Source organism: Contarinia nasturtii, unplaced genomic scaffold (assembly GCF_009176525.2).
Source record: "Contarinia nasturtii isolate CC-2019 unplaced genomic scaffold, AAFC_CNas_1.1 Cnas_scaffold_2806, whole genome shotgun sequence".
Lineage (NCBI taxonomy): Eukaryota > Metazoa > Arthropoda > Insecta > Diptera > Cecidomyiidae > Contarinia > Contarinia nasturtii.
The window spans coordinates 1,550,019-1,573,353 of NW_022200123.1; the positions used below are offsets into that span (position 1 = coordinate 1,550,019).

General features: G+C 33.6%; 1 protein-coding gene across 2 annotated transcripts in view; it reads left to right on the plus strand.

The window, feature by feature from the left end:
- Nucleotides 1-20,014, plus strand: part of LOC116349207 (FMRFamide receptor) — a 33,006-nt gene extending 12,992 nt beyond the window's left edge. Inside the window, exons 1-3 of one of the 2 annotated variants that reach the window (XM_031780542.1) lie at nucleotides 15,130-15,155; nucleotides 16,220-17,164; nucleotides 17,254-20,014. In XM_031780542.1, coding sequence (XP_031636402.1) covers nucleotides 16,532-17,164; nucleotides 17,254-18,078 — 1,458 coding nt within the window. In that variant the 5' untranslated portion in view covers nucleotides 15,130-15,155; nucleotides 16,220-16,531 and the 3' untranslated portion in view covers nucleotides 18,079-20,014. Of the gene's footprint in view, nucleotides 1-15,129; nucleotides 15,156-16,219; nucleotides 17,165-17,253 lie in introns of those variants that run through there. The other variant, XM_031780541.1, reaches the window with a different exon arrangement.
- Nucleotides 20,015-23,335: the final 3,321 nt, after the last annotated feature.

Here is a 23,335-nt window from a genome sequence, read left to right on the forward strand (position 1 = left end):
AAAAATAAGACTTGCAGAAAGCAAGCGCTGTGCATGACGAACAAGAGTGCAAATTTTTTCATGCAAAGAAGCATGTATCTGTTAACCTTTCACCCATTCACTGGTATTTCAAATGTTTTCCATTTTTTAAATCTGCTTTTTCTATTTTTCTTGCTTTACATCCTATCCGATTTATTTGCTATTGGTTGGTATTATTGTTATTTAAATGAAAAGTTCTTCATCGGTATCGTACGGTAAACAATTACCCAAAAGATGCCGAACGGAGACGATAATATATTATGGGTTTAGCTATCCATGGACTCTTTCTACATATTTCGAATATATTTCGGTCTTATTTTGAAGTGGTGTGAATTCGTATATTGCTGAAAAAAAGTGAGATGAAAGGAAATGTTTGTATGTTTGTTGTTGTTTTTTTTTCGCTTTGTACTTTAAACATTGCACATAAAATTAAATAGCATTTCCCATTTTCGCAATTCACGTCTCGAAAGAATCGGCATGTATGTACTTTCAACCATTTTTCGTTGGAATTGTAAACAGTGAGAACAACAGATAGACAGGAGATATTGAGGCATGCAAAGCAGCCACACAAATAACATCGCTTACAGAACCAATTCACAACATGCATAATTGAATGAAATTGTGCCGGAATGAATGACTCTCCATTTACAATTTTTTTATCTCTCTTTTCGCCTTATGCCCCCTGGCCCCACTATCTCTTTGTCTCTTTTTTTCTGTCCTTTATTGTATTCACCAGAACGTTGTCAGTGGCGAAATTGAAGTCAAAGCAAAAACCACAACATGATGTGAAAATGGGAGGTTCAATGAAAACGATGCACCAAAAGCAATGGTAATAATTCAAGCTCTTTAGTCACATACCGGAAATTGTTGGTCTTCACATTCTCTGTGCGTATTTTCGATAATAATTTTCCACTTCGCTTCGCCATATGATTTGCGCTGTAATTTGTTTTTTTTCATGTCATTTGCCAGGAATACAACGAAATGTGAGCTCGAAATTACCAATTTCATGTTGTCTGAAGAGGATGCCCAAAAAAACAAAAACCGAAAATGTGCGAAGATGCAAAAATTCGATTTACGATATTCTTTTATTTCAAGACGATCTCAAATTACCAAAAGCATATGCTCAGCATAGACATTGTGCATATAATATTTATTGTAAGCTATGCGAGAATGTGAATAAATACGGTTCTTTACAATTTATCATTTAATCGAAAATATATAGCTGCCATATAGCCATATAGATCCAACAGTACGTGTTTCTATGTAGATGATGTGAAATGACGGCAATTTATCTCTAATATTACATCCCGAAATAAATATTTCCGCGAAAATATATCAATGATAATACTTTCAGAGCAAATTTATGTACAAGCGCACAGATTCTTCTCATTTTGCCAGCTACAAATTCAAGTAATTTTCATGTTCCTTAAATTATTTTATCCGTTGCACATGGCACCATCTATCTAGATAGCAAAAAGATACTCTAGATGAAATAAAGTGGCATTGAAAAAAAAAGTTACCTATCAATCTTATTAATGGCATATACTAAAATGAATGACTTTGAAATTGAAACTTCAAATGAAAGACCCCGGAGGCTTTGAAATAACCGTGTCTACTCGATAAAATGAACTCAAGTTCTTATTCTTAAACATGAACATACATTCAAACGAAATGTAAACGAAATTCTCTCAGTGGAACCATAAACAAAATTCGTGAAGTGTATCAATTTGGTCAAAAGAGACCGATTTATATGGAAATTAATCGTTAAAGCAACAAGTGTAAAAAAGTTTCGATAAAATGAAGTTTGAAAAGCCACATAATCGCACGCAACGATGCCGCTTTAATGAAGTGACCCGGAATTTATCAATGCTCAACATGCTTCAGTGCTCGTTGGATGCATCGGATGAAAAAGTTTCATATTGAATTTGAAAAAGAAAAGACTGGAAATGAAAACAGGCATCGAAAAGCAACAATTGTGAGACCGTACAATTTTTTTTTGTTAAACGCTTTTTTTTTGTTGCGCTACGAACGCAAACTGTTGAGAACCGGCGACAAAATAAAAGTTGCTTCTTTTGAATTCCGTGCCAGCGGAAACGAATACAAAACTCAGAATCACGTGCAATCGCATTTTAATGATTCGATTCTTTGGTTAATGAAACATGGGAAAGTTTTCATGTAATTTTTTTTACAAATGCAAAAAATTTGTCACCATCACAACATATTTCACTTGCCATCAAATTAAAATGGAAAACTACCAGAATAATCCGGATTTTATTTTGAACACCTGACAATGGAAGTCCTTGCAAATCCATTATACAAAAGGAGCATCAGTTGAAAAAAAAGTTGAGTGAAGTCAAAAGACAAAAAGTGTTTGGATTAAAGACTTAAAGCCAAGTTTCAGTTGATTCGAGCAAATCACAAATGGATCGATCGAATATGACGTCAAATATGAATGAATATGGTAACATTCTTTTTAGATGGATTGTCAATTGTTGCTAAAGCCATATTGGATTTTATTTGAAAAGAGCACGTTTTATCTACATTATTGTCACATGCATTTGTTGAAAAAAAAATGTAGTCTATTAAGCTCGTTCAAATCAAAATCGCAAATATTCACTTTTCGCACACTGAAAAAAATTGTTCGACATAATCTTTTCATGCCAACTGAATGATTCAAGTTGGAAGAGTACCAAATGTTGTGCATGTGATGATGGTCAATGCATGGATAGAAGAGAATACATGCATAGTTGATGAAACGATTCCGTAAGTGGTACAATTGTTGTCGCAATTTTATTCCAAAAAAAAAAAAATCAAAAAAATATGAAGAGATTGATGCGTATTTGCGACAAATATGCGAATCATGTTTCATGAATGGTAACCGGAATGAAGAATAAACTATGTTTACAATTTACACGACGCCATACAGCGTGAAAAGCATGTGTCAGAATGTCTGAAAGTCAAAAATTTATGATATTCGACACACACTATATCGAAGTCAGAAATATAAACATTTGGTGTATGACACATTCTCGAGAAAATGTAAACACGTATGGACGACAATTTCGATGATTTTTTTTCTTTTTTTTTTCGTATCATATAAAAGTTCGGACCCATTTTTATCTGTTTTGACAAAAGTAAACAACGTCCTCGTGAAATGAAATTGAAATCTCTTGCTTAAAATAAAAGAAAATCTACGTTCTCGTGATTTCTTTCACTCAGAAAGAGAGCTACACAAAAAACACGCATTGTACATGCATATGCGTCAAATGTTTTTGATTACACTTCACTTGATGGCATCGAGTCCGCCGACACATTTCAATGTCAACAAAAGAGTCACATATACTCACAATTCAGATACGCTCATATAAGATGTATGTATGCGCATGCAATTTTCGTTAAAAGCATTGAATTGGCGTGACATAAATTTTTCCATTGATCTTTTTTTAAACGCATTTGCCCATCCCAAATGCTTTGTTAGATAAGTCAACATTGCTGATACCAACCCACGAAACTCAAGCTAAAATTGCCTTTGTTATCTGTACAGCATGGTTTATACATTCGAGACAACTAGTTTTAAAAGCCTTTTCCGTATTTTTTATAGTTCGTTCTACACAATACAAAAGAAACTTTTTTTTATCCGTATCCCATTTTAAAAGAACGCTCACTTTGAACGGATGATAAATCGCTTTTGATACCATTGATATGTCAAATTATCAGAAGCGATTTCATGAATTTGGCATATGTGCTGTAAAAATCAAATTAATAGAGCAGAGGGACGAGTCATGCACGTGATGATTCAGCAGCCATGGATCACGGCAAAATGAGTGATGGAAAATTATGTTGAAACATTTTGTCAAAACAAATTTTTTCGGTTCGCTCAATAAGCGATGCAATGAAATTTTGTTTTAGTCCCTTTATCTTGAGGTTATTCACGTTCGAAAATCATTATTCATTTGATTGACACTACAACTCGATGATACGGTCACAAGGGTGATGCTTCGATAACTTTACTGTCTCTTACTCTCATTCTCATGGAGATTAGCCTCAAGTGCGCGCCTAAACACAGTGTGACGAACAACACAAAGCCGAACAATCGAATCGATTTTCATTCATTTTTTAAATGGCAATGTGCCTGAAGGGTCCACTTGGTACGTTGTATTATGTGTAGCTTTGAGAGTTGGCATGATATACAGTCAGCGAACGAGGAAACATACGACAATTGTCACCAGTTAATCCTTTCAGAAGTTTTGGGCATGTCATTCGGAATTTTTTTCCCGTGATTTATAAAATATTTAATCATCGCCTTAGGAAATATGATTTGTCTTTTCATTGCATAAAGACGTAGAACAATTGACTTTTCTTTTTATGTGGCAATCATTTTTTGGGGTGTTTGAATCGATTTTTTCCAATTCAATGAATTTTTACGATTTACAATTTTAATTTCTAATTGGGTTTAGCATGGTTTCGATAGACCTGTTTGGAATTTGATGCAAATTTCTTCAAAGCAACCAATAAACCAAATTGATTTGTTTATTGTATGAGTGTACCACGGCCCCTCTTGCATGTACCTTTTTTTACACAGCATGCGCAAGATGTAAATTTAATTTTAAATTTCAATAACATTGATCCAAACGTAAATTGATTGTTTGCCGACGAATCAAAATAGACGGTTTTTCCTACAATAATATTTGATTTGCCTGCGTATTTCGGAAATAATTTTTTGACACCATGTTATTCCAAAATTAACAACATGTGAGAGATTTTTGTGTATACTTTAACAATATGTGAGAGATTGTGAGTTACTTGGTGGTTTTCTTTGTTTCTATTTTGTTGTTGAGCATTTTAAATTGTTGGGCTTCAATAAAATATTATTTAAAATTCGAGATGTTCAGAAAAGTTCTAACAAGCTGAGAGAATAATAATTAGTTTTTCAAATTTTTAATGGTTTTATGAATTCATTAAAATATCAGCGCAATGTAATCAACTTAACTCAAGCGAAATAAACAACTCATTATAACGTAATAATGCGATAAGTTTAAATCTCAAATTTCCGATCAATAAAATGTCAAAATATTGAAAATCGGTAAATTGCAACAGACTTTTATATTCATTTCTTGAACAACAGCGCTGTGAGATTCAATATTAGAAAGATAGATAGCATCACTTTTAATTTGGTTGACATTTGTTCAACTGTGATGTGGGTGAGTCTCCATGGAGAATCAATTTCAATAATGAATTCAACATATTCGCTAATTGATGATAATGAAACGTGGTTTATTTGATGACTTTTCCGTTTCTGGAATGTTGAAACCTTGCGAAAGTATTCCATTGGTAATGGTTTACATTCATCAATATTACTTTACTAGAAAGCAAAAATCAAAACGGCCGAACAACGATGCCAAAAACTTTTCAACATTGTTCTCACTTTTGTAACGATCGATATTACGATAATTGGGCATCTTTTCAAATTGATTTCACCCATATTCATTCGATATTTTTTGCTTACACAAAACCAGAAACGACATGCATTTTCGTTCCAAAATCAACATCCATTTGGCACACATCCCATTTGCATAGTTTTGAAAGTGGCGACCAATTGGTTGGTTGATGGTTTCATTCAATATTTCACTCATTATGCATTTACATAATTAATATTTTGTTTTGTAGCTATTGCCGCACTTGAAGCCGCACCACTCGACAGTAAAACTGTTGTTTCGAAATTAAAATGAAAGCTTTTGTAATATATATTAAAAAATATTCGTGGTTTATTTCATGTGGTAGAAGCCAAATGCTTCAACGATTGTCCAGAACATGCATCCCATCGACGGCCGACAAAATAATTTAAAATTTCTGTTTTGTAAGGAGTGACGGGAAAATTGGTTTTTGTGATCGACAATATAGCATTGAAAAAAGTGAACAGCTGCAAACATTTGTACAACATCCTGTGCATATTTAATTTCCGAAAACAAATTGTGCATTTTCACTCTATTTTATGTCAAACTTCTACGAAGCAAAAACGTTTAGTTTCAAGCTAACTTTCTGTGTTAATTTTTCATCAAATTTTTGAATGATATAGTGTATAGTATTTTTTCATACTTTCAATAGCCAATCGAGCTAGGGGGGAGACACGGGATTTAGTATTGCTAATTTTTCATAGTTTTTTTAGTTTTTTAGTTTGTGTCTACCCCCTAGTTTATATCTCACACAAAACCATACAATGAAGCAAAAGTTTTATCGTGAGAGCATTGTTTAAAATTGCAAAATGTTGATAATTTTCAACAAAACGAAGTTTTTGGTTGAACTTAACTGAAAAACAAAAGCATACACTGACCACATCAATATTCATAACTCTTTCGGATAGAGTGTGATATAGAATACTTGAGACGTGCAGGGAGATAAAGAAACAGAAATTAAGATATTTTCTCTTACAAACATTTCTATATTGATGTGTATTTTGCTATTTACACAGTCAAACGACACGAATTATATTTGCCAACGTCTAATTTATCGATGTTATTTTCGGATAGGCACAACATTGCTGTATTGTTTATACACAATCTACGGCTCATCGTTCGCCGTATTAACGTACCTAATTTCATTATTTTATTGAATGTATTAAAACTAATAACAATATACGAGTAGAAAGAGTTGTTGGATGTAAGCCAAAAAGATACGCTATGTGTTCATAGGCATCTTTCCACTTAAAAGTGATTTACGTTTGAATTATTCGATCGGGATAGAGTATTGTTTTGCTTGAAATACCAATATAAAAAGAATGTCTAAATTTTCCGGATGAGATGAAAGTCTCCGTGTTTATTAGATTTTTCACATTGATTTATTTGTTGTGTTTTGTTCGAATTTCGAAATGAAATTCTCGCCGAACTGAGAGTGAAATTGTGAAACGTTGACATTGAGATTCTGAAGTTAATTATTTAATTTATGAGCGCATTCTCTCAACGACAAATACACATTCGTGCGCTGCGTGCGGTATCCAAAAATAAGACTTGCAGAAAGCAAGCGCTGTGCATGACGAACAAGAGAAGCGGAAAATTTTCAAGGTTTTCCCAGTTATTCCTTGATGAGTGTTCATGTAGCAGCAGTTTATCATCGATAGTTGCTTTGAATCAGTGACGTCGATGATAGCTTTATTGGCTTAATTAATAACACGAAATATATTAATACGAATTTACCACACAAAATCAATATCACCACGCGCAGCACGATTACCACACTCACTTCTTTTTTTATCACAATAAATATTTGGCTAATGAAGCAGTCGTTGACACAACAATGACCTTTCGTTAAAGGTTTTCACTTTTACGCTTCACTTTCTGTGTCATTTGCGTTGGAAAAGTTAATAAAAGCACATTTTCAAAATGTACCACATCAAAAGTCATTAAGATAAAAATCACATTATGCACTGGGAGAAAAAGAAGCGATAGAATGAACAAAAAATCGTATTAAATTTTTGAACTGAATGTGGTGCTTCGTCAAATATGTTTTAGTATATATAGAATGATTAGCAAAGAGATTGATGTTGTTTCATAATGGCAAAAGTTGTTGGCGATGAATGTTTCTATCGGGAGTAGCCAGAAATAGAATCCATAGTGTAAACAAAAACACCTAATAGTGTCTAAGCGTTCAATATGTCTGCGCACCATGACTATGTTTACATTTTTTTACTCCATGCACACAGAAACACACACAAAAAAAAGTTCCTGCACAAATTATGCACTTGAACAGTTTTCGATGAACGTTGGAAAAAGAACGCACCGTTCCGTATCAGCGCTCGCCAAAATGTAATCTTGTCCCAAAGCGAAAGCGTCGAACTCACAAACATAACATTCAAATGCAATCAAACGACGCAATATCGTGTGAAACAGCTGCAATCAGTGAAGTTTTTGTTCCACAATTGTTATATATTATGATTGATATTGCAATGGCGTATTTCTCTATCGCTCTTTTTTCTGCTGTATTTTGATGCCGTAGCAACAAATTGCTTGACGTTACATCGTAATGCGGTTTAACATTAATGTCAATCGTTGTTCTGTGGTTCTTTTTGATGTTTCAAATTAATCCTGTGCCACCCTTGGCACTGCTGTTGTTGCTACCTTTCTCAATGTGCTACAAAGAAGTATCGAATAATCTATAAATAACGAGATGCGATACTCTAAAGCGACGAAAACAAAATAAAAATACAACAAAAAAACGTTGACAATTTATTAGCCAAACATTTTACATAAGAGGTTAATTATGATTGACATGAAACGCTAATCAAATTAATTTCAACAATTTCATATGAAATCAATGCGTTCTATTCGATACGCTTAATAACACGACAAGATGACACATGATATGCTGTTGAAAGTGAAGTTGAAAAATCTCTATTTTCGAACATTGTCGCCGAAAAGATTTCGTAAACTGATCAAATTGAGTTGAATTTCGTGTAAATGACTATAAAACAATTTACAAAATATGAAAAATGAAGTCACATACTTCATGAAAATTGAGTGACATGCATGAGTCAAGGGCACACAACCAACTTAGTTCATTTTAACAACGGAAAATCAACTCAAACTGCTCACGATGCGATAATGTTTTGGCAAAATGTTCAATTATTCTTGGTGATAGACGATGTTCGTCAGCTCAGCGCTTTAAATATGAGCCATTTTGTTGTTAATAGTATGCATACAGACACTGTAAAGAAATGCACAATAGGCACTCTTTTTGAACATCACAAAGTTTTCGAATAAATTTTTGCATTTCATTTTGCACACGGTAAAATGGCATAACCAATGCTATCACTATGTATAAAATACATTTCGGCTCATATATTTTACATATATGTGATATATGTGAAATTTGTTTCACCACTTCAGTTCATAAACAACATTCAATATTCAAATGAATGTTAACCACCATATAAACTTGGTAGCAAACACACACAGAGAGAGAGAGAGAGAGACACACATTTTCATTTCAAACTGTGTAAATATTTGTGTTACGAACATAGATCGTAAAATATATATGTAGAGCGTACGAGTTATGCGGTGCCGAAAGTCAGTTGTCAGCCTTTCGTAATTCGGTTTTTTGGCAAACAGTGCCAAGACCAAAGTCAAATGAGACACATGAACGACGAACAAAAACTGCACTCACCCAAATATATCCGCCTGTGCTTTTCTTTATCCATGAACTTATCGAACGTGTTGCACGTTCCTACAACATAGCAATAATATTTAATCAATGTTAAGCCCGTCTTCCATTTATTCACGTACACTTACATGCCTACATACTTTGTCGGGTGTGTAATTCCTTTGATCTCTTTTTTTTGCGAATTGCAAATCGTCATTTCAGAATGCTCTTGAGCACAACCTTTGAAGCCCTTCGCTTGATAAATCAAAGGGATTTCATTGTGAGATCCGATGAGTTTTCGTTGCATTCAAATCAGACAATACTTTAACTGAAGCTTCACTGTGATGTGATCATACATGACTTAATCAGGACGAGGTCCTGGAGCAAATTTTATAACCAATTTCCAAATAAAATTGTAGCAAATAACATTCACATCTGAATGGCATTCGTTTCATTTTTTTTTGACAGTTGTCTATGACCTTTGCGAAATGTTTCAATCAAGTTCAGTGGCCATTTTAATGCATGAAGGCTCTTTTCTGTCATTTGAAACGCATTTACTATCTGAAACGTTTACTACTAGCAACACGCATTTACTGTCTGAATTAAATTGCCCCCTTTTTTCACATATTTAACTCTCTTGGTGTTTCATTTAGTTTCAATTTTTGTCACCGAAATGGATATGTTTTGAAAGCTCAGAATGTTGTGCAAACAATGTACACAAACAACTTCGGTCTCACGATACCATCTTTGAATGAAAAAAACAATTTGATAATGGATACACTTTGCAAATGCATGAAAGACAAATATTTATCTTCGATTTTGTCTTTCTGTTTTACTTTGCCAGTTCAGTCAACGTTTACGCAAAGTTATGTTCATTTGTTTATCGAGGCCTAATCGTATCATATCCATTGTCTTAAAAACAAACACCAAACTGGCTTAAATGCATGGAGAAAATTGGCAACCACTTATAAACACAGCCGCACGATCAAGTTCAACGAAATAATCAACAAAAGTGATTGCCTAATCATCTCATTACATGAAAAAGCCATTTGTAGGTTCAAACCATTTTGGGCAATTTACGCGATATTTTTGGTGTGAGAATGTGTTGATATAGCAGTATCATCGTCTTCATCATCACCAGGAACAGTAACGTTAAATTGTTAAATAAATAAGACGCATTTTCACTTTGATTATAACATTTTGATTGCGATATTAGATACGGAGATTGCGACTGTTTTTTAAGGAGAATGGATGGTTGCATGTATTTTGATGAACATTTTTCTAACGACTTCACTGTATAAGCTTCAGTATAGTGTTCCTAAAACAAACTGCCTTCTCTATGTTAAAATATTTACACGCAATTGTAATCAGAGACTATTGAAATTGAAAATATGACTATGGGATTGATTTTCTTTTCCAAAAATACCCCATTATGCAATATGCTGACGCACGTATCACCGCCAATACTATTGTTACAATCATAAAATGCACGTACCCGATTAACTACTCGTGTCCACGTGATATAACTATTTTCAATTACGGTCGCTAATCAATAGCCATTTCAGTTTTCTGACTTTGGACATAATGAATTGCGCACATGTTTCACATTTCACTCACGATCCGTAATAAATAAAATTATAATTGACCGAAAAAGCTGTAATATTGAATGCATTCGGTTCGGGCAAAATGAAAACCATTCACTCTAATACAATGTTGAAACAATATCATTTTGATGAAAAATCATTTAACATTTTGCACGAATGCACACACGAAATAAGTTCTTTAAATTGACGCAAGCGAGAAAAAAAAATACATTTTCAGTTTTAATACCTCTATCGGTGAGAGTAGCTTATGTTAGGTATAAATTTAACATTTTTTTATGTCACATAAAACACAACGGGACTATATAGATTGAAAAGTTACGAAAAATGTGCAGCTTTTTAAAGTTACAAATTCGTAAAAAAAGCACAGGCCACTTTGACTCTCATCCGCGTAGATTTAAGATTAAGAGAAAAATGGCATCTATTAACACGAGAAGATTAAGCGCCCTGAGTGGCTATTAAAAGCGATGCAGGAAATGGATTAAAATTTGAAATGGTAATTGCACTACGTGCCACACACAATCATGCTTTAGGCATACACAAATGGATACCGCACACAAACTGGTTCCAGGTTTTTTTTGTTTGGTTGTTGTAAAACAAAGTATTTGTGTCGAGCCAATAACCGGCGATCGGCTATTACTTTTTATGGTGTTATTTTAATACAACATCCATTACTGCATCTGTGCACTGCTTGTATTGTGCAATTTGAATTGAATCTTATTTGACTCAATGACTTAGTTTATCGGTATACATTCAATGGGTTGAAACATATCGCAAAAATAGGATTACGGAATAAAGCACCTGCGTCTGTGGTACAATTTGAATGGAACAGCTTTATTGTTTTTTTTAAACAAAAAGTTGATTATTAGATCAGATTCATTTCTACGAATTTAATTAATGTTCAACTTTTGTTTTGTTTTTGAATTAGCGGGCTGAAAAAATTTAAATATAGTGTGTTGTGCATCAACCAACATCGAATTGCAGTGAAAATATTAATATTTAGGTAATTACCTAAAATTTCTAAGTGGAATAAAAGCTTTCTAGTAATTTTATTGCGCTGTACCAACAATTCGTTGAAATTACGTAAAATATTCTTAAATGTTCGTAGACTATTAATTTCTCTTTATGGTCGACTTTTCTCTCAGTTACGATGTGGGTGCCATAGCGGACACATCTATATCTCGAAAATAAGTGTATGCTATGTGAAATGTTGCATTATTTATTATTATCTAAAACACCAGTAAATGATTGGATTCGAATTAGGAACAAACAAGCAAACAAACCAACAAACAACAAGAGAAATTCTCTTAGAGAATACGAGTCGATCGAAATCAGTAAATAAACAAAGCTTTTTTAGTTCACGAAACATTTATCGTTAATGATGTTTAATATACTTTGAATATGTTTTGTTTCCTGCAGCGTGCTGGCCATGGCCAGAAATTCGGAAATCGACATTCGTTTGTGGTGCCAAGAATGAAATCAATTTAAAAAAATGTTTATTTTGTGCTTACACTTTCAAAATCGATTATAATAATTATATGGCGCTTAGTTCCGAAATGTAAATAAAGAGAAGCCCGCCGGTCAATTCCAGACAAAATAATTGTCGACTGTTTTGTTACAGTTCGAAGTCAATTTACTCAATTGTTGCGCGTGTATAAAGACACGAAATATTTAGTTTCGATTTCATTAAGTCCGATTATTATCATAATGATAATGGGAATGTACTCTTAGCGTTTTATACACCCGCTCTTCGAACCAATTATCACATTTTATGCGAGAACATGGTGAATACGCAATAAACGATGCAATTAGTGCGTCATATGGTATCAGTCGCGTATGCGAAACATTAATGCACACAAATAAAATTTATAGATTACATTTTATTTTGTGAGCAAGCAGTTTGTTTGATTCTTTTATTCTTTCATATTATTACCATTTTATTGATTAACATTGAATAATAATTCGATAATAAATTTCTCTCTTTCACTCAAAATATTTTACCTACACAATTGAATCAATCAAACAAACAAATTACATATAATTTAATGCATTGTTTGTGTTCATTACCCTGATATAAAGCCGAAAGAAATCATATTTCCGTTTTTGTTCATTTATTGTTTTGTGCATATATTGTAATGTTGATTGAGTTTCAATTTTGATTTTAATAATTTCAATGAAATAAATTCAGGAAGCCAATATCTTCATGTCATTTACAATGCGTGTGATTAATGTTTTGTTCATCCATTCTGTGTCTCCGTTCATCTACGTAAATTTTCAATTTGTTCAGGTAATAGAATTGACGCTCTTTCCCCCAGCTCTCAATTTGCATGTAAATTCACTTTTGACCATTTATTTTGCAGTGATGTTTGTATGTGAAAAGTAAATTGTGTGATGTTGGGCAATATACTTTTCATAAAGTCAAATATTTTGATTGTCAAGATTCTAACGTCTATTTGATTATTGAAGGGTTGCCGCTGGGCTAAAAAATGTAGGGGAGAGTCACGTAGGTTGGGCCGGGTTTTATTTTTTGGCCAAATTTTTTTACTCAAAATAAAAATTACGTATAGTTATATACCGTCGGAAAGGTATTGTTCCGGGCTACAAATTTGCCGAAGAGAGTAATTGATTGCTTCAGAAACAAAAAAGTTATGATCAAATTTCCGAACACATGATTCTTGGCCCCCAAAAAATTTGTCACGTAGGTTGGGCCAGTATCCGATTTTGAGAAGAGGTTGGAAAAAATGAAGTGTAAATGCCAGATTTCAAGTGTTTAAGGTTGATTTATTTACAACAAAGGCTTTCACCATGAAAATATAATGGAAAAATATCAAATATTCATTGTTTTTCTTCAGAACTAACATCGGCATCTGAGTCGGAATTTTTGCACGTGAAATAACTTTGTGTCATGTTGACGCACTTCAAATGGAATGGCCGTTGACACTTGTTTGCACTCGATGGAGTTGTATTTGGTCAAATTGGCTGGCAAATTCTGCAATCTGCATGCAGATCATGCAGAAATCCACGTCTTCATCTGACGACGACGATTTCCTCTTTGAGGCGGTGGCTCGTGCGGGCTATATTTGCTTTTTTATTGACTCTTTTTGCGGTGAATGCTGTCGCTTCTTTGTGCCTTCTTCCTTCTTCTTTTTCCTAGCATCTCTCTTATGCCGTCTATCTTTGAGGTAGGCAACTGATTCTGGTGAGGTGAGAACAGTGCTTTTGGATTTCGGTGTGTTTCGATGAGCTTCTAGAACATTCCATTTGGCTTTTCTCGAAATTTCTAGAACATTCTATGGATTTCGGTGTGTTTCCATGAGCTTCCAGAACATTCCATTTGATTTTTCTCGAAATTTCTATGGATTTCTCTGTGAAAAACATAGCGTCCTATAGTGGCCCAACCTACGTGACTCAAAATGGCCCAACTTACGTACCTCGGCACCATTTTGACATGACGTGATATTTTTTTTCTACACAAGATATGTTCGAAATTCCTTCGAAATATAAAAATAGAGGAAAAACTATAGAGAGAATGTTATATTCACCTTTTTCTGTCGTTGCAAAATTTACACCTTTTTCACTTTTTGAAAATTCTCGAAATCACTTTTTTAAAAGAAAATTTTTGTATGTTCTGGCTCAAATACAAGGAGTGCTAGTTAGCACGTCCGTTTATTATGAAAAGTTTGCTCCTAGTGAGAGAACAATTTGACAATATAAACATCATAGTTGCCAATTGCCATATGTCAAAATATCATACTGGCCCAACTTACGTGACGGCCCAACCTACGTGACTCTCCCCTAGTAAGAGTCAATCAACAGATAATTTTTCTATAAAAAAATCATAAAAAAGGTCATCTTCTTATTAAAGAAATATGAAATAGTAAAGGCCATCTGTCTGTCGCACAATAAATTGCGCATCTAAAAGGTCAAAACCCGGCAAATGGCCACGACGAAGGGGAGCAGAGGCGACAATATACTATTTGATACAATGAAGTCTAAAATCGTTTGACCAAAGTGAAAATCAAAGAAATTTCACTAAAACGAAATAATATTATAATAAATGACGTCCAATTTTTATTTAAAAATGATAGAAAAAACTCAAAATTAAATTTCACCAATGTCTAGCCATTTATAGCGAAAATCGTTTTATGTGCATTTAACGAAACCATTATGATTGAAAAAAACATACAGAACGAGTGGTTTATATTGTAGAAATTCGCTGTGCAAATCGATAACAAAACGAACATTCCATCGAAAACGACTACAACGACTATTATTCGTTGTCAAGTGAAAGTAAACAGCCGCCGCTACAGAGAGAGTATGAACAAGTACATCGTATGATATACGATGGTTGGTAAAGTGATGTTGCTGCAAAAAGAGCATTTTAAAGAGGCAAATAACCATGATGTAAGGAAAATTCACAAAGTGGCAAAAGAGTATATGATAAAAAGCAAAAATTCCATTTAAATGAGATTTTTGTAATAACATTCACAGCAAATACAGCAGCAAAAACAAAGACTGCCATCATTTTACAATTTGTTTGCACTCACTCTAAATATGAAATGGTTATATTATTTTCTCTTTTCGAAAGCGTTTTCAATGAATAACGAGCTGAGCAGTTGACGGAAATTTACAGTTTTTCAATGGAAACGTTAATGTAATCAGATATAAGGAGTTCAGTGAATGAAGGAAATCAAAGAGAAAAGATGCCGACAACTGCCTGCTATTCTTCATCAAAGCTTAAAGCATTCTGAAGGCTCATGGTTCGCCGGACTCGGTTGTTGCACATACATGAAAGTGGCATTTTTGAACTTTTGTGCGTAGACAACGCATTACATTTTTAAACAAATTGTAGCTCGAATAACGCTTTTTTTGGGGGAGGGGGCATTTAATAATGTGCTTTTTGATTCTATTATGTTTACACATTTTTCATTTTGCCATTTAATGAGTTGAAGGAAGAGATGAGTGTCACGGTGCGTCATGATGTGACCAAGGAAATGGCCGGCTGACAATTGAATTGCATAATACCGGCAAACTCTCGATGCGGTTGCGTTGGCGTATAACGCACCAAAAACTACGTGATGGCCATTCAAAATAAAAAAAATGCGCGCAAATTTGTTGTTGTTGGAAAGAGGTTCTCTCTATCTCAAAACAACAAACTTTTCTAATTAGTTTGGTTGACTTGCATGCAATACATTGTGATTCATATGGATTGCTTCAAGGACGGAATGGCCATTACGAATGATTGGCAAACTTTTTCGATAATTTTCTATTTATTCACAAAGTTAATCAATTAAATTTTCATCTAATGAAACTTATGCAAGTTCATTTGAACTTTTTCACTTCCTTTTAACCTTTTAACCATTGAAGGTGAAGGAATTGTGTGAACCCTTTTTTTGTAAAAAATGTTTTTTTTTTGCTAGTACGTTCAACATGTGTCTAAATTAATCCTACTTTTTGTTTGTTTTCAGAATTAGCGGTGAGCCGGCCTACAAATAAAAGCTGAAATTGAAAACCGTGAACATTAATTAAAATCTAGTCAATTCATTCATTGTTGTGGTGAAATCAATATAATTACAATGTGCCCTAAATTAAAATAGTTTCGAAAATGAAAGCGTTAAAAAGTAATTGTGTTGATTGTGATGAAAAATCTGAGCAAACAAAAACATGAATTGTGAAGAATAAAAAAAAAACATTGAAATTTGAATGGTGAAAGGAAAATTTGTTATTTAAACATTTTAAAATAGGCAATTTGAAAGAGACTAAAAGACAGCTCAGCCAAAATGTTTGAAACGCAGACTCCGAACTTCACGGGAAGTTCGAGTTTTGATATACTGAATACGGTAATGGATCCCTATGCCCAGGTCACCGACTGTCAACGCCAACACACAATGTACGAACACTTGGATCTGTTTTTTAATCACTTAAATGGTGTGAATTCGACACAAAATTTATCGGCATTATTAAAACATGATCCATGCTATTCTCCAATATTTGAAACAAATATGACCGTATCATCATCATCTTGGATCATTGACTTTGACTTCTGGTGCAGCGGCATTTTAATAAATTTAGTCGGCATGGTTGGCATCCTCGGAAATTCATTATCGCTCATCATTCTGTCACGGCCACAAATGCGATCGAGCATTAATTATTTACTTATTGCGTTGGCACGTTGCGATATCATTTTAATTATTACATCGATGTTTCTGTTTGGATTTCATTCAATTTATCCATATTCATTTTATGACGACACTGGAGGCAGTATGTTTTGGTTTCGATACACATACAACGTATATCCGCGCATCATTAAATACCTGTTTACATTGGCGGTAATTGCACAGACGGCAAATTGTTATTTAACACTGCTGGTCTCTTTGGAGCGGTTCGTCGCTGTATGCCATCCTCTTAGGGCGGTTAGTATTTTAAAAATGTTTACAATTCATTCGAATCAATACAATGCAATTCATTTTATTTGTTTACTTGTTTTCCAATTCAATTTCAGCGAGCACTGTGCACGTATGGCCGATCAAAGTTCTATGTGATTTTTTGTACGGTCGTTGCGGTATTGTATAATTTGATTCGTTTTGAGGAAATCGAGTCATGCGGCGATCAACATCCTGATTATGGCCAAATCTATTGTACGCGAATGACACCGTTACGAACGAGTACTGCCTACATCAAGTATTATATCCATTGGAGCGCATTAGTTGTGAATCACATAATTCCATTCAGCGGTTTGCTCATATTCAATACAATGATTTATGCACAAGTGCGTAAAGCGAATCGTGAACGACAAATGTGGTCACGAACTGAACGTCGTGAAATTGGTTTGGCAACAATGCTTCTATGTGTCGTTGTGGTGTTCATTTTATTCAACTCATTGGCACTATATGCAAATTTTGTTGAAGCATTCTTCGATGAAATCCCATTGGAAATTGTCATAATTTCGAATTTACTTGTGACATTAAACAGCAGTGTTAATTTTATAATATATGTGATATTTGGTGAAAAATTCAAACGAATATTCCTGCAGTTATTTTGCGAGGGACGTATCGGTCGCGAATCACCCGACGGTATTGTACAAGAGGACAGCTCATACTCCAATGGAGATGGAAATCGAAGCAGCAGTCGTCTGTCGCGACACGGTACGCAACGAACAAGTCTCAATCTTCGAAATGGAACAAGTTTAAAAATTAAACGCATTAATCGAATTCGTGCACCGACACAGGATCCGTGCGTTTATTATCCAGCCCGCGATATCTCACGCACCACGGAAATTACAAAGCTCGGCGATAAAAACGGTAACATCACATCGGATTTACTGTAAACATCGTCAATTATTGATGCATTTGATTGAATTTGAATAAAATAGAAATAAAACGATAACAAACATTAAATCACCCATGGAAAATAATATTATATCAAAATGATGTGCACGGTAAACGTTCCATGCTCAATATGGACGAGAAATAATATTATTATTATATATAACGAGAGATAAAGAGTGAGAGAGACATGATAGTATTTATCGAATACAACAACCAGTATCAATTAAATGTGTTGCTAATTGAATGTGTATTACATTGGATAGCTACTCTCTCTTTTCCACTAAATTTCACATTGATATCATGTCATTTTCTCATGGGCCTCATAGTAGCATCCCTACGAATAAAGACTTCAATTTTCATATAAAAATCATAGTCAACATGAAATGATATACTATAATTAATATTCTAGATACACTTAAATTAGAAGTAATTTGTAAATCGTGACTCAACATGATTTAATTTGGTAAATGAGCAAAATTTCGATGAAATGAGAGTAAATGTTAGGACGATACCGATGACCGATCGAAAGATACCATGGAATAATGTTTCTGTTTTTTGATTGATTAGACGTTTTGATAAGTTCACGATTTTCTAGAATAAATCACTTGTTTTAATTTTTCGTTTTCCAAATTCAAATGTTATGTGAAAAAGAGATTTTAAAAACACATATTTTACCAAAGATAATTTATGCTATGTAAGAAAACGTGACAACCTTTTTATGAAAAGGTTTAGATTATTTAGATAAAAGCGGACATAAAGAGCTCTGATATCAATTTTATTTAGAAAAACAATGTAACATAGACGTTTAATCGAACCGGCATACATTTCAAGTTTCAATTTGATGGAATTTTTGTCTATGTTTGCACACAACAAAAGAAAGAAATTCAATTGTAAATCTGGTTGAAACTTGTTTGCAAAGGAAGTATTTGCTCAAATCGTTGAGTACCTATATGAAGAATTTTTTTTTAGAGAAATCCTTTGAAATTATAGATCAAATGATGTTGAAGCATAAAATAAATAATAACAAAGAGAAAAAAGTCCATTCCTTTTCCGAGAATGGTTCTTGTTAATATTAAACCCACCTCTAACGGAATAGAAAATAAAAGAATGACTCTTTTGTTCTTTATCATAACTTAACATTCAACGGCTCCATCAAGATGGTGCCAATTCGTAGTCACAGATGTTACAATCGAAACCATTAATCTTCACACATTTTATACCCTTTGAACAATTGTGAAATAAAAAGGCGCGCGCGCACACACATACGCGTGTGTTTTTAAAACAAGACATTGAATTTAAATGAGCAAGAAAACTTTGATGTGATGTGAATGCATAAAATGCTTTCCAAATAATGCAATTCCGTCACAGTTCCATAACAATAGTTCCATGTCGCCCGATATGTATTCAACAGCATTCACAAACTAAACAAATTTATCAATCCTTATAAATGTTTAGCATCTAATAAATTCATAAATGTTTCGTCTTTCGTGTTTGTTGTAAAATTTGATAGGCCAAACAAATGAAAATAAAAACCAACCGAATTATTAAGCGTTTTAAAGACTCACTCAAAACATTTAACTTTTAAAAAAACATAGCTTACAATTGACATAGATATTACATTGACAGAATTTTGAAACAAAAAAAGCACACATTTTAAAAAAGCTCAAATCTAAATATAGATGTTTTTAATCCGTCTGAATGGTCCGCAATTAACAAAAATAAATATCCAGTTTAATATTTGAAAAAGTAAAAAAAAAATATCACGTCAAATATGAAAAGAGAAAAAAGGAATCAAAAAGGTGGTTGTGCAAAGAGTAGCGTTATGTATAGAGATGTGTTTAAGTTGAAGTGCGAGTGAGAAATAGAAAAAAACATCTAAAGTGGAAATGTCGAAAGAACTTTTTCTCATTTGCAAATATGTACACGATCAAAATGGAATGCAAATAAATTCAACAAAAATATTGTATATGTATGTTGTTACTCAAGAAATAAAATTCATTCAAGCATTTTATTATAATACCAAAAAAAATCGTATCCGATGCCATAGAGGAAAAAGAAAACATCGAAAGAACGAAGAGAAAATGTAAAAGGGAACACGGCGGCACATATTTTTTTATTTGGATTAATTGAATGTCCGAGATATTCTGCTTCCTTTTTGTATGCTGCGACTCAGTTGTACAAATATAAACGCACACATACACGCCAAAAGAGAACTGTTTTATAACCCGCACACTATGCCATTTTCATTTCCGACTACATTAAACAATGAATGAACAAAAAAGAAATTCGTTTTCGTTCGTTCGCATTTAATATTTTAGTGCCATTCACTCACAACCACTTCAGCTCGAGTGTGGTCATTTTTCCACTTTCAATGACGTCGCCTGTCTCTGTGTTCAAACTTGAAATGACATCCGAAAAATCATAAACTGTACCGAAGAAAAACTTCTTTTAAAAAATGCCACTTGATATTTACATTTGCTGCGGGTTATGTGCGCCAAGACTTTGAGTCAAACGACATTCAACTCGGCAGAGAGTGTGATTTTGAGCGGATTATATTCATAATTTTCGAAGAAAATGTAAAATTGTACGTCAAATGCTGTGTTTTCACTTCACTAGCAAACACAATGACGACATCTGCTATTTAATTTCATTTATATTCATATTGTCAGCGTAACAGTACAACATGTCTTTTCGCCAGAAAACGAGAAGTGCACTTACAAAATACTCTTATTTTTTTTTTTGTTAATTCACGAATTCTTATTCATGAGAAAATGATATGATATGAAAATACAATAGCATCCAACCTGTTCAACAGTTTCGAAGGTAAGTAATCAAGCTGACTCGTGCCAGTTGAGCTCAACTTGACAAATAGTTTATACTTTTTCATTATTTCAGAGAAATGACGAGATTTCAAAATGTTTCAACAAATTATCTCTCAATTTTCCTTCATTTAATTGGCTCACTATAAGAAATAGTGCTGTACCATGTGATGTGGAATTTGTTCAATGGCAGTACTAATAACATGAGTGTAATACGGATTAAATTCTTTAATAAGTATGTGTTTATCGCTATCGCAACGCCATTTTCACTCAAGAATTTTTTCGAACGGTTTTTCATTTTGCAGACCTGTGAACGCCATTCCTCACACTGCAATTAGCAATTTTCATTAAAATCTTAAAATTCGGTTCGGACTACCATGTGAAAAAAAATATGCATGGGAAAATATTGAAATTGGGAAAAGGTTTTATTTTGCGGTGCGTGGTAACACATCCATTTTTCATTTCCGCATTGTCAGGAACCCTGCATCATACTAGAACCTTTATGATTGGATCGACCACCAAGCTAATCTCAGTATCAACAAAATGAAGAATGAAAGATGTCGAGAAAACGAAAACAAAATTAGGACACATGACATCAAAATGTAGCTTTTCTGTGTGTAATAATGAAAAATAGATGTTTGTCATTAGAATGATGATAAATGAGAAATCGCGATGAATTAAAAAGATATGAAAGTCGAAAATGTTCCGAGTTTCAAACTTTCAACGGCGTTCCGAAAATAGACAGATAAAAAAACACATTCGTTCTATTTCATACAAAAATGACCTTTGGACTAACATCAACAAATTCTCCGATGGATTAGGTACTGACACAAAGATGGACAATTTATATGTTGTAATTAGCTGGTATTTTGTTGGTGCGGATTAACAATAGATGAGTATCTGATTTCAAATGGGCCATTAAGCAAATGAGGAATAAAACATATCGATCCTATTTCAATCAAGTGGAAAGCATCGAATTTTCCACGACATTTAAGCTACTTATCCGACATGTAGGAAACAAACAGCCATCATCTTCTTAAACGAAAAAAAATTACAGCCGAAAGGAAGATAATGATTGGATTATTGCCCCGCTTTATTTTACATTTTGTAATCGGTGTTTCCGGATATTTATTCGTTTTCGAAGGTAAGGTAGAAAAAAATTGTAATCACAGTGTTGAATCATCGATTTTAATATTGACGCTAATTTGAAAATGCCGATGTACTTTAAGCAACGCAGTTTATATCGAATCAAACGGAATGAACAACCGAAGAAACAAATAACCAAAATAATCGAATGAAAATATTTTTCGACTTCTCGAAGAATCGTCGAGCTAATCGAATTTATTGTTTTCTCAGCAAAAATGAATTGCGTCTTGCACAGAAGATAGTAATACATCTTCAGAATTCAAAAAGCACACTCGCCTAGCGCAACATTCGCACGCAGCATCGGAAATTCAATATGATCCGATGTCATATGAGAAGTAGAGAGCGAGAAATAAAAAGAGAACAGAAAATGAATGAAAGTATCATATTGAATTTGTAAAACGAATGAAGCATAAAATATAATCAAAGTTATTTGATTTTTCTTTCACGAAGTTCATTGACGTCCAAAGTTTCATGTGGTTGAACCTATCCGAAAAATGTCAATAAAAAACAGTCGATTTTATGTTGAATTGAGCAGTAAAAAATGAAGAAGAAGAAATTTGCGGAAGTTTGTAAGGAAAATGGTTTGTTTCGGTGTAAAATTATTTAAAAAGAACGACGAAAAAAAACTGCGCACCAAATGAGAAATGACCGTAAAAATGAATGTTGAAGTTGCAAAAATGATAATGATGTATAGTTATTCATGACATAAGAGTGCGTGGACATATGATGCACAAAATCTAATAGAACACTTATTTTCATCTCAAGCGTGCTGGCTTCGAATTATATCCCGCATGTACTATATATTTTTGTTTATCTGCATTTAATTCAAGTTGGTACTTACTAGTGCTTAATACAGTCTTATATGGCATTCCGAAACGTGTGCCATCAGTGCGCAGATCCCATATGTGATAATGAGTATTTTCGCCCAAAATGCCGATGTACTGAATTGCCTGACAGCAGTGGCACCAACTGATGAAGTGCCGTACTGATTTTGATTGATTGATAGCAATATTGGATAGAACGAGCGATGGGCTTCATATAGATATTCAGTAGCAGGCCTTGTTGTGCCCAGGAAAATTCCGTCGTATTTTATTTCTTCGTACACATCATCAATGGCTTGAGATGAATAATAACAGTAATAATTTCGGATTATGTGACGGTGAGGTGTTGATATCTTTGACGATTCATTTCCGTTCTGTCAGAAAACAGGTATACACTGGTTTGCCATTTCAACAAAAATTTCCGTCGAATTAGTGTTTCAAATCAAATTTTCCCAATCAATGTACTTCAG